The sequence below is a fragment of the Gavia stellata genome, chromosome 5, assembly GCF_030936135.1.
Source record: "Gavia stellata isolate bGavSte3 chromosome 5, bGavSte3.hap2, whole genome shotgun sequence".
Lineage (NCBI taxonomy): Eukaryota > Metazoa > Chordata > Aves > Gaviiformes > Gaviidae > Gavia > Gavia stellata.
The window spans coordinates 61,762,868-61,776,449 of record NC_082598.1 but is presented as its reverse complement, the minus strand read 5'-3'; the positions used below and the strand labels follow the sequence as shown (position 1 = coordinate 61,776,449).

Genomic DNA, 13,582 nt, shown 5'->3' with positions numbered 1-13,582 from the left:
GTGGCATCCTTTGTGGAAAAGCTATTCAGCGTACAAAACATTTAGTCCCAGGAATTACAAAGGAAAGCGCAACTCAGTGTGAGGACTGGAAAATGCATTCCTGGAGAAGCCGTTTAATCCAAAGCAGAGAGAGTGGCCTCAACTGGAAATATTACATCTGATTCCCATTTCATCATTACATCCTCTTCAGCGGCCCTTGACACTATCAGGAGCCCTGGGCAATGCTCTCTCCTTCAGTGCAGTGTGTCGTCACACTCGACGTGTGCCTGAGCTGGCTTTAAGCAAGCTCATAGCAGTGAAGCTGGAGCGCTATGGCTTTTGCCTTGAGCCAGAGACCGGAGCCGGGGTATCAGGATGGGTCCGTACAGGTGCATCCTGTATCAGGATGCAGTCCTGCATACCTCTTGCTCCCTGGAATTGGTCCAGTTCATCCAAAGCTCGGTTAATGTGCCATCAGCGCTGTCTGACTGCAGAGCCCACTCTCCTCTTAGGTAAATAACCATCAGCCCCATCCTTTCCAGCCTTGTTTGACGTGGAAATATCAGGTGTGATCTCCAAGCTGTAAGGAAAACATCATCTCTTGAGCATCTCTATTTGACTTCAGTGTCTCCTACCATCTAACAGCTGCTCTTGCAAAGTTGCCAGTCTGTGCTTCACTTCACTGAAAAAGGACTAACCCGTATTTCTGGAGCCAGTCCTTCCAGCCTTCTGCTGCTGCCTAACTCGCATGCTTCCTTTGGTTTGGTTGGTTTTCAGGAGCTGTTTAAGAGAGAAATGAGGTTTTTTTCATAGGCGTTTTCTTCGATTTTTTTTTTTTTCCCTTGTTCTGTCACTAACTTGTTTTTTCTATTCCGTCTTTAATCTGCTGTCTTTATGGACTCAGCTTCAGAAAAGGGAGCGCTCTTGCAGGGCCTATGTCCAGGTATTTCTTGTGTTTTTAATACACGTGTCCAGTTGTTTGACTGAATGACTGTGAAGTGGGTCTTGTCTCTGTGAATAATCTGATTATTACCATCTTTGTGGCAGCAAGTTCTAAGGTTAAGGTTACAGGATAATAATTTTCATTCTTCATCTCCCCTCACCTGCCCAGTTGCTCTCAGACTTGACAAAAATTTGGGGCAAAACCAGAAAGTGGGAAAAACCACAGGAGAGATCTGACGAGACTCATCCGGACACAGGAATAAGCAGGACAGTATGGATGCGTGCAAGGAAAGACCGCAAAACTCCTGCTCACGGAGGTGTCTCCAGACCAGCTGGGTTTCGCATGCAGCATGTCCCTCCTGTAATTGCCGCCTGCATTTCCTTAGGTTTCTTTCTTCCCCTCTTATGCTTGCAAATTTAGAAACAATTTGAAATGGCAGCACTTGGCATGAGGGAGGAGGTAGGATCATAATGAAAGGCAGAGTGTCCTCGCAGAGGGGTGTAGGAAGGAGGGGAGTGCTGCAAACTAAATGTAGGATTAGGAACATAACGTCCCATAAAGTTCACCCAGCTGTGGCCTGAATTTTGTAGGCTTACATTGTGTTTTTGGTGAACAAAGTCAAGCCCCAGCATTTTGGAAAGACCTGTGTGTAGGCCTTTCGAGAGTGGGGCCTCGGGTTATGTTATTTATCCTGTCACCTTGCCTTATAGCATTTGCTCCAGTGACTTTTATATAAACCTGTTTGTATACTATGGGTGAGTTAATGCTGCCTTAAGAAATGTGAACGTTTTACCTTCTAATTTCTGTCTTGTGCTTATGAACATCGATGTTGTACCTACGGGTGGTTGATCATTTTTTATATGTGTATGTATAACATGCAGAGGTGTGAAAATGAACCCCATATTTCTGGAGGGGGCTGTCTATACCTGAATTTTCCTGCAAAATTCAACTTCCTACAGTCGGTATTGACTTTATTTTGTGAGCACATATTTCATTTAGCGTGTGGGATTAGGTGGTTTAGATTTCTAGGACGTTAAAAATAAAACAATACCCCTCTGTGCCTATTAGGCTGTCTGTCTTCCCTTTGGGTATGGCCATGAGAGAAAGTCACCTTTTCCCTTCCATATATGTTAAGGGATAAAGATGAGTTATGGAGTTACACGTCCCTTGTCTGGAGTGACTTCTCTTAAGATGCCAGAGAAAGGAACTAGAATTTGAAGGAATTTAGGAAAGCTTACAGCGCAACGCCTACTCCCAAGCTAGCTATCTTGTCTACTAGTACCACTGGAAATGGGGTGAGGCTGGTTTAACAATGGACCACACAATCCTCTTGGGGACCTTGGGTGCTACCTGACCCATAGTTGTCCTTTCCACTAGCTGCATGGGCATGCTTGACAGAGTCGATGCATGCTCCTGGTCTTCTTGTCTTCTTTCAAACAGTAGTGAATCGTGAGTTTAATATACTCTACAGAAAGCTTGGTGCTGATAGAAAAAAGCCTGAAATTCCGCTCAAACTTCAGCTCACCCTTAATTTCAAGGACTTCTTCCCTTTTGCTTGGAAAGGCTACTTGTGTGTTTAAACATTAATCATGAGCCTACCCCTTTAGTAGACGAAAGCTGATGAAAGCTCATTGCCTGAGCTGTTTTGTATAAATATGGACAAAGCTGGTAAATATATTGAAGAGGACAGTCCTGTAATAGAGGGCTTGAAGAATGAATTAGATGACCTAATTGAACCTTTCCAGCTCTGCTTTGTATTATATGGAGGTAAAGTAATGTATCTGGACATATTTTCATACAGTATGTTTCCATTTGGAAAATCATGTACCTAAAGTCATCAAAAAATCTTGTGAGGGAGAGTTTGTCTGTAATAGCAATTAAATGTGACTGCAGATATTCCTGTTACAGGCCACTTATCCTTTACCAGGCAGTGAAATGTCTGGGCTGGCTAAGGCAATTTAGCAGAGATTTTTTCAACAAATCTTAAATGGTGAAATCCTGGACTTTGTGTGCTCAAGGGGAGATGGGAAGTCACTGGGAAATATGCCACTGATGGCTGAGAAATAGAGTTTTCAACCTCGCTGAGTGATCTCCTTGTGCCGATCCCTTTGTTGTGAAGGGCATCCATGGCTGAATTCGGCTCGCAGGGCTGGAAGCGTACCTTCTGTCCTGCGCTCCCTAGACAAAGGAAAGTGCGGTACAGAGTTTACATGAGAGATGTGCAGCAATTGTAGATATCAAACGTGCAATTGAGAAAAGGTGGATTCTGGGGAGGAGGAGGGTGACTTGAGATGGTAGTAATTGCTAAAATCAGTCTTACTGTTTTCTCTGGGCTGACAAATTTAGTAGTCACGACAGAGCCCCTGTAGCGATCGGGGTGTAAAGTCCTCTTGAGCCCCAAATAAATGAATATAAATGAATATGTAAAACAGATCTGGAAATTTTACGAGTTATTCAAATATAGGACTGGGAATGCCGTACCAGATTATCATCTCATCTCTCTGGGTAAATTTATAATTAAAACAAATATTGATTTAATTTGTGCAGTGTCACAATGTTTGTTGAGTTAAAAGCTCAGGGATTTTATTTGCTGGAGATAGAGGTTACAAATGCTGCTCCCTTAGTTGCAAGTATGGTAAATGATCTTTTTTTGTCTCAAAAATCCAACAAGAAACAACCCGACAGGTAACGTGATAAATACATTTTAATATAATGACCAGACAATTGCTGGGAGATTTTTCAATCATGGTCGTATTTAAGAAACTGCCACATGGGCTTTAATTCGTGGTACTAAGAGTCAACTTAGGTTGAGCTGACCAAGGTGGATATCCGAGAGGGATGGAGTGAGTGGCCTCGGAAAGGTGCTCCGTTAGCTAAGGAGAGCTTGGATCCGACGCGTGGCTTTTTGGAGAGAGAGATCTACATCTCTCACGCCCACCTTTCCGCAGTGCACTGCTCTTGTGCTCTATTTTGGGAAAGGGATGGAAAAGTCATCGTGTGGGAGAAATGAGTCACAATGGGTGACGCATTTGATTAGCATAGCTTCATTTGGTGACTGGTGTGTGACGTAAGCCGGTATGAATTTTCTGTTATTTTTTCAGAATTTATATTTGTTCATTTTCCAAAGGCGTTTCTCCTTAAACTGAAGCAGTGGAGTTGTAGAAAACATGAAAAGTTTGTCTTTTGGGGGCTGTGAAACTGGGTTTGGTGTCACAGATTTCTTCCATGTCCTTCAGCAAGTGGCACATGCTCGCTATTTCACAGCTCCCCAACTTAAAATGCCATGGGTACAATTCCCCTGGCCTCTGGGAAAGGAGGTGGGGAAGTAAAGAAAAAAAAAAGGCTGAGTACTTAGATAGTGCAGTGAGTGAGGCCAGATTAATATGGAAAACTTAAACATGGGGATAAAAAATTAGAGAATTTTGCTGTTAGATTTAGTAGCTGGAAACACAAACTTTAATAAAGGCTCATACTACGTCCAGGCGTGTATAGCCTTTTTATCACATAGGTGCACCTGATTGCAAAATCTGAGCTCACCTCCTTGGCTCCGCTTGGACTCGTGGGCTGGAGCTGTGGGGCATCGTGAGGCCAACGTCTTTCCCTGCGGTGCCAGCCAGCGGCCTCTTCCCATGTGAAATTGCATCCTGCTTTTGGGATGCAGATCTCGGAAGACAAAAACTTCACAGGGTTCCCTTTCTTTTTGTTGTTTTATTTTTTAGAGCCAGTCTCGGTGGCTTCAAAGCTGGCGGCTGGTGAATACAATAGATAGCCTGAGCGGCAGCTCTGTGGGAAGGGTGGAAGGAGGCAGCAGAGCGTTGCTTTTGCAGCATTTTCCTGGTCTAATGGTGTTTGCTGCTCTGGTTCCTGCCATCCTCCGGGCTGTCTTCTAAATCAGCTTGCCCTCTTTCGTGATTCTGGGCTTGTCTGTACAGAAAATGGCGAAGATTGTGGAGGTGCCACCCACTCCTTGAAGATCACGAGAGCTTCTGGGTGCAGGTGATATCGGAGCCTCCGATGAAGCCAGTGCTGAGCTGCTGGCAAGTTCCAGGTAGCAGACAGTGGCAGAGTTGTCCTTCTGGTTGTCCTGGAAGTTTTCGGATTGCTTCACGCTTGTAACATGGGCTGTTTGAATTGCTGTACTAAGCAAAAAATGAAAGGCTTTCCTCAGAGGATTCAAGGCATTAAGTTTAGACCTGAGTAGAAGAGACTTTTTTTTTTTTCTTTGCTAACCTAGTAGCGCTCAGCAGATAAAAGGTGCATCTGGGACTTAGCCAGTAGCCTTTAAAGTGGATTAATTCTGTTTGTCCCACTTCTCTCTTGCTTGCGTGACTGGTCCCAACTTCCGTGAAGACTAAACGAAAGGAACTTGTAGCTCTGAGAGGGAGTGTAAATTGAATTATGCTGCGTTTACTTGTGTTCTTGTTGTGCCCGTGACAAGAAAGACTCTAACCTCCATTTATATAGAAAGGGGCAAATTAATGAGGATTTTTGAGTTCCTTGTTTGGTCACTTAATTGGCTGTATGACAAAGAGCTCTGCAGTGCGTGTCAAACAACTTTCAGAGTCCTCTAATGATCTGCGCATTGCTCGGCTCCCGATGCTATTCTGCGCGGCGTGTCAGGCGAGGTATCGTTGTTAAAGTGGCTGGAATAAATTGGCTAGCAGTGTGCATACAATGTCGTATATTAACTATAGCTACAGGGAGTACTTTTAGCAGCTTTTTCAAGAGAGCGAGATGTTTGCCCATCAGCATCAAAGTGCCCCAAACTTTCATTTAATATAATTAAAAGGACATCTGAAAGGAGTGTGACTCACAGCGGGGTTCTGCGGTTTGGTAGCCCTTTGTTAAAACTCTGTGAACTTAATATACTTCACAGCTTGAGAAACCGGCACTTGATTTGTGTCAGCAAGAGCGAAACTAGAAATCCCCACCCTGCGTGTTTCTGCTGCGGCGAGCCCGTTGTTAGGGGAGAGGAGGATCAAAGCAGCAGTCTTGGGTTTGTCACCGGACTCCGAAATTCTTCACATAAATATTGAAAAGGAAGGTGACCGCATACTCCTCTACCTACAACTGAGCTATGCCTGTGGTTATGCACCCACATGTAGCGTAGCAAAACTGAGAAGGAAAATGTAGCGTTTTCTGTGCTGCTATGTGCTTACTCTCTGCCATAGGCTGAATCAGTCCTGGAATCTGGTGGCACTGGTAAAAAGTCTCAGTAGAAATTGCCATAGAGGTCAGTGGGAGATGCCCCTTTGATTTGGACCGTTGGAGGAAGGGATGAGTCTCGTGGACTCCTAGTAGTTCCCTTGAAGGCTATAGATACTCTGTCAAAGAGGCATTTCTTGTTTGCAAGCCATTTTCCTTTCTTGCTACAGCTTTGCTCACTTCCCCGGTGTAATTACTCCAGCAGTTGCTTGTATAGTCTCAAATCCCGAACAGTAGGGCAGCAAATACAGATGATTCATAAACGCAGTTCTCGGCTTATTCTGCGGGGAAGATCTCATTAGATGAAATAGATTGTATGTTATTTCCTTCTTCCCAATCAATTCCTTTTATTTCAGTCTTACAGATGCCTTCTGACCTTAAAATATTCTTCCTTGTATACTAAGCAAAGCAAAACCATAACCTGTAATTTGTAACCTTCTTCTGTTTCTCAGATCCCCTATTTTTTTTGCGTGCTCCCATTAGGAGATTATTGGTAGTTCAAGGCCAAGATTGCAAACCTTGCATGCCTAGTGCAAGACCATTAATTCCATAGTTAAGCATTTTGCAGATGGCCTAGTTTTAATAAAGGTCAGTGCCTTTCTTCTCACTGCAGTGAGTTAGTGCCGCTGAAATTCAGGCACTTTCTGAGTCAGTACGGTCCCTGTAGCCACAGCATAAATATTTGCCGTAGCGTTGAAAAGAGAAAGTTGCACTCTCTTTCCTGAGAGCCTTTGCTCTCAATCTGTGCAGCAATTTTAGAAGTTCCTCTGCACGGTTGGGGGAAGATCTCCTCTTGCCTTTGCCATGAGTAGTAGGTTTTGGCTCGGTTCACCACAACTGATACCATCAGTTGCCAATCACCGCACTGGTACTGCATGTAGGTCAGTGTTTCTGGCTTAGTTTCGAAGGCAGAAGCGGAGATTAGCAGTAGATATTCTAATGAGTTATTTATTTTTAAGCACTCGTTGCACTTCAGCTAGTTTCACTCTAAATATGTGTTTGTCCATTTCATTTAATATTATCGTTGTTTTGTGATGACCTTATTGCTTTGTAGAAAGCCTTAGACAGCGGCTGGGCTTCCCTGTAAGAAATTGTCTCCAGTGTGCTTACTTATGCTTTGACCAGAGACAAATTTTAATTTGGAATTAAAAGAATAAATGACAAGGCGAAAAACCATCCGAGGGTGAAGAGCCTTGTCAGACAGGTTTGAAGGCACTTCTCAGCTAAGAAGTAGGATTTAATGCCATCATTTAGCCAAAATGACATTTTCCTTGTTTCGGAAGCTGAAGAAATTACATGCGCATCTATTTTTGACCTGAAGTCCCACAGAGCGGATGACTATTCCAGTTTGATTAGTGACCCCTGTGTAGTGGGATCGGGGTGCCATTCATTTGCCACTCTAAAAAGACAGGGCATTTCCTGAGCTGGTCCCTTCCAATGCAATAACCCTGCCAGAAGCAGCTCCTTGCATGCCCAGATCCAGGCTTTCGTGCTGCTCCTCTTCTCCAAAGGGCCCATTCTGGCTGCACCAGGGAGATTCAGAGTTAATGGGAGTTTCTCTTGTACTGGTGCTTTTTCTGGCCAGAGGCAAGAATCGCACCACTTCCAGCAGAACTTGCCATCAATGGCATTGATTGTGCCTTTAACTCAATTAGTTTGGAGGCTTGCAAATATTGATAGCTTAAGAAAAGGTTTTGTTTTAGCACTGGGTGTTTCATATGAATACAGAGCAAAACCAGCTGTTCTTCAGCAAGGAAGCAGGTAAGCTTTTTTAAAGTACCACCACTTTCCAGTAGGAAAAAGGCAAAAAGAGCGTAACGTTGTGATCATTGAACCATATTCACATTTCAGTGCATCTGCTCTCCAATGGGTTTTTCATTTTCACTGTGCACTGTGGACCTGAAAGGGTTTTCGTGCTTTTTTTCTTCGCTCCTATGCCATAAAACCTCAAGCTGCTATTAAAAAGTGGGCTAGTGATGTTTTTGCACGCTTCAAATAACGATGATGACGCACTTGTTTTGGAGCAGTACCTGGAGACCTCAGGCAGGAGCAGAACCTCAGACCGTAAGCACAGCCTGAGGCTGTGTCTGTGTGATTGCACTCTACGGTCTTAGCGCTGCTCTTCTCAGAAAGGGTGAGCAAACCTTTTTTGATGAGGCTGTGCCAGCAAACACCTTTGGTACAGGGGTGGCTGTACGACACTGCTTCTTTCACGCACCAGCCGTGATTTCAGTCTACTGATGCAAAGCACAGCCTTGTTGCTGCAGCTCCTTCTATCCTAATTTTTTAATGTGCATTGCATGAAATATTCCTGTGACAAGTGTTAGCATTATGAGACAGGGCTTTGAAAGTTATAAAATGCGGATATTTTAATTAGAGATGTCTTTGCAAAAGTGGTGCTTTAATGCCCTCTGCCACTGTCCTCATTCTCCCAAAGCTGCTATAGGAGGTAAGACCTTGATGTAGGTTCCATGCAAAATGATGTATACCGTGTATGCAATCGCCTCTTAAGGAGGTGCTCCTTTCTAAGGAAGGACAAACTGCGTATGTGAAAATTACTCAGGTGAAGGATTCAACCAATATTCCCCGTAGGGCCTGTTGGTATTCACTTGCCATGAAACAGTATTTTCTCCGGTAGTAAGTTTGTTGGGCTTTTTGTCCTTCCATCAGCTGCTCGGCAAGAGGCCAAAATTAACAATAAAGGTTTAGAGAGGTCCTAAGTCTAGAAGAGCTGCTGGTTTTCTAAGGTTAGGGTTTCTGTGCGTGAGCACCATAGCACTATGCAGTCTGGTCCTAGATTTGGTAATGAGATGAGTACGTCTAACATCTCTCGGTGATTTCCAGTGTTGACTCCCAATTAAAGACAGATTTTACATTGCAGAATCTGCTCTTGTCAAAGAGCAGTGCTTTGGATGTTGGTACAGTGAGAGATAAATAAATGGGTGTGGTATCACTGGAGGTATACTCCCGTCCTAGGTTTAAACTGTGGGTCACATAGCTGGATATTGTAACCAGATGTTTCTAGAGGGGGAGAAGATAAAAATAAATGAACAAGCAAAATTCATTTTTACCTAATGAAGCAGCTGTCACAAAGGAAATCAATGGGATATGTACGATTGGCCTTTTAGTGATGTATAATTACTGTAAGACTCCTAATTAGTTGCCTTTTGACAATACATCTTTTAATACCAATTTGTAAGTGTCTGAGAAGGAAGGTTTACATTTTGTTTCTGTTTTGTAACCTCAGGACAAAATCAAGAAACCATGAGCATATGCCCTTATTTGGGGGAAAAAATCTCCCTCTGCAATTTATTAACATTTATTTACATGGAATGTACACTCTGTGGTGCTGTATAACCACGTAATGAAAGGGATCACCATCATGGGATTTCCCTTCTATGCTTGGCATGTTCTTGCTCTTCTCTCGATATCCAATTGTCGCCACTGTGAGAGACATGAAAGGTCCACTGAGTCTAATATTCTCTGACCCAGGATGGTTGCTCTTTACGGGCTTGTATTTAGGGGGTTTGACTTTGCATTTATAGGTACCCTGACATCACAGGCAGCATACAGCTACACCTACATATCTCGGGATAGAAAGACAGACGGAAAGTCTTCCTTCTTGGGTCCCTTCTGCCATGCCCTTCTTCCCTCATTTGATGTTTGCTACAGACAAGCAAGCTATGCCTTGTGAAAGCTTTCCCTTGATGTCATTTGAGTTACTTTTGTCCTTCTCCCTGGGCTTATGTGTGCTTGTGCTGTCTATTCGTTAAGCCCCAGCAACTATGGCGTTGGTTTGGTGCCATGCTGTGGGTGATGTTGAGGTATGTTTGGGCTCCAAGCCCCACATTTTTATTTTGCATGAGGCTCACAAGGGTGCTTTGGAAATTGGTCACCCAGTGGAGCTGCATTTGGAAGAGGGATCAGGCAGGGGAAGAGAAGAAAACCGCAGCAGCAGAAGTCCTTTAGCTTGGGAAGTAAGAACAGGGTCTTCAGTGAGGTAGACATACAGCATCCTTTAATAGGTGTTGGGTTCTTCAGGGACAGGGTTAATCTCACATGACTTTGGCCACCTAAATGGAGGTAATACTTGCTGTAGTTCCTTCTTCTTTCAGTGGGGAGAGAAACTAGAGAGCGCCTGGGCTCCCAACTTGGCTGCATGTTAAATTCTTGAAGTGAGGTGGGATGAAACTAGGTCAGAACTTTCATAGCTCCCTCTGAAAGTCCCCACCTTTATCAGGATCACCAGAGATCTCAGGTAAAACCTGTCACACCATCAGCTCTCAAGCACCCCTATCTCATGCCTTCTTCATTTCAAAGGTCCTCCGTCAAGGCTAACGCTCCTTCCGCTGGCCACTGAGAGGCTTTCCTGGGAGCTTGGCACTGCCGCTTCTTCTATGCTGGAGCTTCATTAGACCACAGAGTCATTGGAGCAGGTGCCAAACCCACCTAAACCGTGACGGCTCAGCTTATACGCAAAGACACAGGCCGAGGCTTGTCCTCTGTGCCTGCCTTCCCACAGTTCCCGCTCCCCTGCCCAACTTTTCCCAGTTGGCATCTCTGTCTCAAGAGACACTGTTGCTTTAACAGCCGTTTTGTTTCATTTAAACACCTACCTCAGCTCCTGTCCAAAATGCAAACATTTCATTAGCACCTCATCTCCTTGGCTTCAGCCCGCAGCACTCAGCCATAATGAAGTGCTGCGTTCAGAAATATAATGCAGGGAACACTTGATTAATGCACTGAGACAGGTGAGAGGAGTGACCCTCTGGGAAAAGCTATGGACTAAATTCATCTCGAATGTAATGCCAATGAAGACCGTCTACCAGCTTTGTTCAGATACGTGCTAAGGACCTGACCCAAAGTCCTTGGAAATCTTTCTGGAGCTTTCGCGTCAGACCCCAGATCCAAAGTGATGCGAAGTGGCTGGTTTCAGGTTAGTCACTTCAAGAGGATGGATGCTCACCAGCACCACCTCCATTGGGTGGCGAGTATGCATTGTGCGGGAAGCAGCACGTTAGGCCTACTTGGTGTTCTCGCTCAAACTTTGCATGCATACAGATTTAAAAAAAAAAAAAAGCATTAGAAAAAATTATTAATCTGGGGAAAAATCTTTGCAGCACATGTTTCACCGTAACATAAATATTTCGGCACCTCTTTCATATTTGGGCAAATAGGCATTACCTTTCCATCCAGAGCCAGGAGCTGGATCTGCTGCAAAGACTCTTTCCACCATTCAGATACTGATAAAAGTACCCAGGATGTTGTTTTAGCAGAGATTTAAAGACACCATTAGTAGCTGAGCTAAATGGAAGTAAGGCAAATTGTAGTCTGCGTGATAACATTGAAAGGGAAAAAAAAAAAATCCTCATTTTCTGCTTTCCCTGCATAAAAAAAATCTTTGCAAGAAAACACCATGTTGTATAAAACCTGCACACCACAATAGTCAAGCTTTTTGGTCACTGGAAAAGAATGCTACCTCCTTTTTGCCTGTAAAGAGATAAGCTACCAAAGTAAACTATGGAATTTTATTAAGAGCTACAGAGATCAGTCTTCCAGATTTTAAAACACCCAAAAACCCACACTTAAATGCTATGGATTTTTAGTATTTCTTCTCGACTATTAAGGTCAACCAGCTTTTCGTGTGCGTGTATGAAATGTGTTAAGATGATTTTTAGACTATTTAGAAAAATCAGTTCAATAAACAGTTTAAGATACTGATTTATGGTTAATAAGTTCCACTTAACAGCAAATGAGAAAGGGATTCCAGTCCGGGATTGTAAAGGCTTGACAGGAAAAAGATTTTTGCAGTAGCACTAGAGGACACGATTTGCAGCCATTTCGGTTTGCTTCAGTGGTTGAAGCATGGCTTACTCCATACTTTGGGAAACCAAGCTGTGAGGCTCAGGAGAAATGTCTGTTCATCAAGGGACCAGGGCAGTAGCTGCCAGGGAGGGGAAGATGTGTTTAAGGTACAGGAGAGGTTTGGCACAAGAACAAATGAGTTAATTGATCATGAATAAATGTAGGTTGGAGAGTAGGAGCTTTGTACTGTCCAAAGAGCCCCATTCTGGCTCAGTCTTCCAATAGGAACCATGGTGGTACGAGAAACCTTCCAACCTCAAGGACGTTTAGGACAAAGATGCACATGGCAATGTCTCAGTGAAATGTCTTTGCTGGTGTTAAAAGCATCAGCAGGGGCAGGTCTAGCTGTCTTTGCATGTCCTTGAACCTTGCTGTAATTGAAATTTTTTTTGAAGCTCACCTGGATATAGCAATAAAATCAAATTGTGGTGTGATGTGATTATATTCTCCCATTGCAAGTTTGTATCCCACCATGGCCGGTGAGTGAGTAAGGATGACCCACACCCTCTGTGCCATGTGTTGCTGTTGTAACACTCCTCCTGAGGGCTCTGCTGGAGAATGGGCCATGCCGTTATCTTCTTTTCACATATCATGTTGTACAACTGGGTTCAGAAACACCGTCAGGAGTGAATACTGAAGTATTTCCATGAAAGTGAGCCGACGGGGCATCCTTTAGGATTGCAACATGTTGAAATCCCATGGGACTGTCCTTGCCTCGCAGAACAGGGATTTGTGTTTGATGCCCACGCGTTCAGCATACGGAAAATTATCAAGAACAGCAACTTCATCTCAAAGGGAAGGTTGGTTCCTCCAGTCAGCGTTAGCTGGCAGTGGAGGTGTCTCTTTGTGGGGCAGGCCTGCCTGGTGGCTAGACAGTAACCAGAAGAAGAAAGCATGATCAAAGTACCTTTTTTTTTTTCTCCTTTTCCTCTGCACAATCAGTTCTACCAACTGGTACAGCTGGTCTCATTAAAAAACGTTAGCTGGAAGGTAGTTGAGTCAGCTCTGGTTAGTAACTAAGCGGGGGTTTTAGGTTGAGCAAAACCTTCAGGTTGGGTAGGCTCTACTGCTGTAATTTTGCAATCATGAGGCCAGCGCGGTTTCGTGTGATCCTGGATGCGCATCCAGATTAACCTGTGGGAAGTTCTCCATGGGAGAGCTGGTTGTGCGTGGCAGCCCAGGGCAGAAGGTGCACCGCAGGAGGGACTGAGGTTATTACCGCAAGGCTGGCTCCTTCCTGCATGGAACGATTTGAAATGTAGCGTCGTAACTAAATCTCTACGGGCACCTGCTGCTTCTCTGGATGAAGTGGCGTAACTCAGCTATCCCTGTATCTTCATGACTGCCTGCCAGGGGTTATGTGGTGGGAAATGCTCTAAGGAGCCTAGCCCTTGCAGATACTAAATACCTTCCTTGGGTGCCCCAGCCCTACTCTTGAATTCTGGTGCTGCAGATAGCAGCAACCTGCTTCACAGATGGGTTTTTGAAACCTATTTTCTTGCATGTTTCCTTAATGATTTCCTCATCTCCCCTCCGCCCCCGCACCCCAACCCCTAATTCCTTCTTACTCCAAGCCCAGAACTGCTGACC

At 44.2% G+C, this 13,582-nt stretch overlaps 1 protein-coding gene across 13 annotated transcripts in view; it reads left to right on the top strand.

Moving 5' to 3' along the window:
- The window catches only part of ADGRL3 (adhesion G protein-coupled receptor L3), a 275,585-nt gene that overhangs the window by 187,854 nt on the left and 74,149 nt on the right, over positions 1 to 13,582 (top strand). For 10 of the 13 annotated variants that reach the window (XM_059818018.1, XM_059818014.1, XM_059818016.1 and 7 more), the window contains one exon: positions 884 to 922. The exons of the other annotated variants lie outside the window; for them this stretch is intronic. In XM_059818018.1, the coding sequence (XP_059674001.1) occupies positions 884 to 922 (39 nt within the window). The remainder of the gene's footprint in view (positions 1 to 883; positions 923 to 13,582) is intronic. 13 annotated transcript variants of the gene reach the window in all.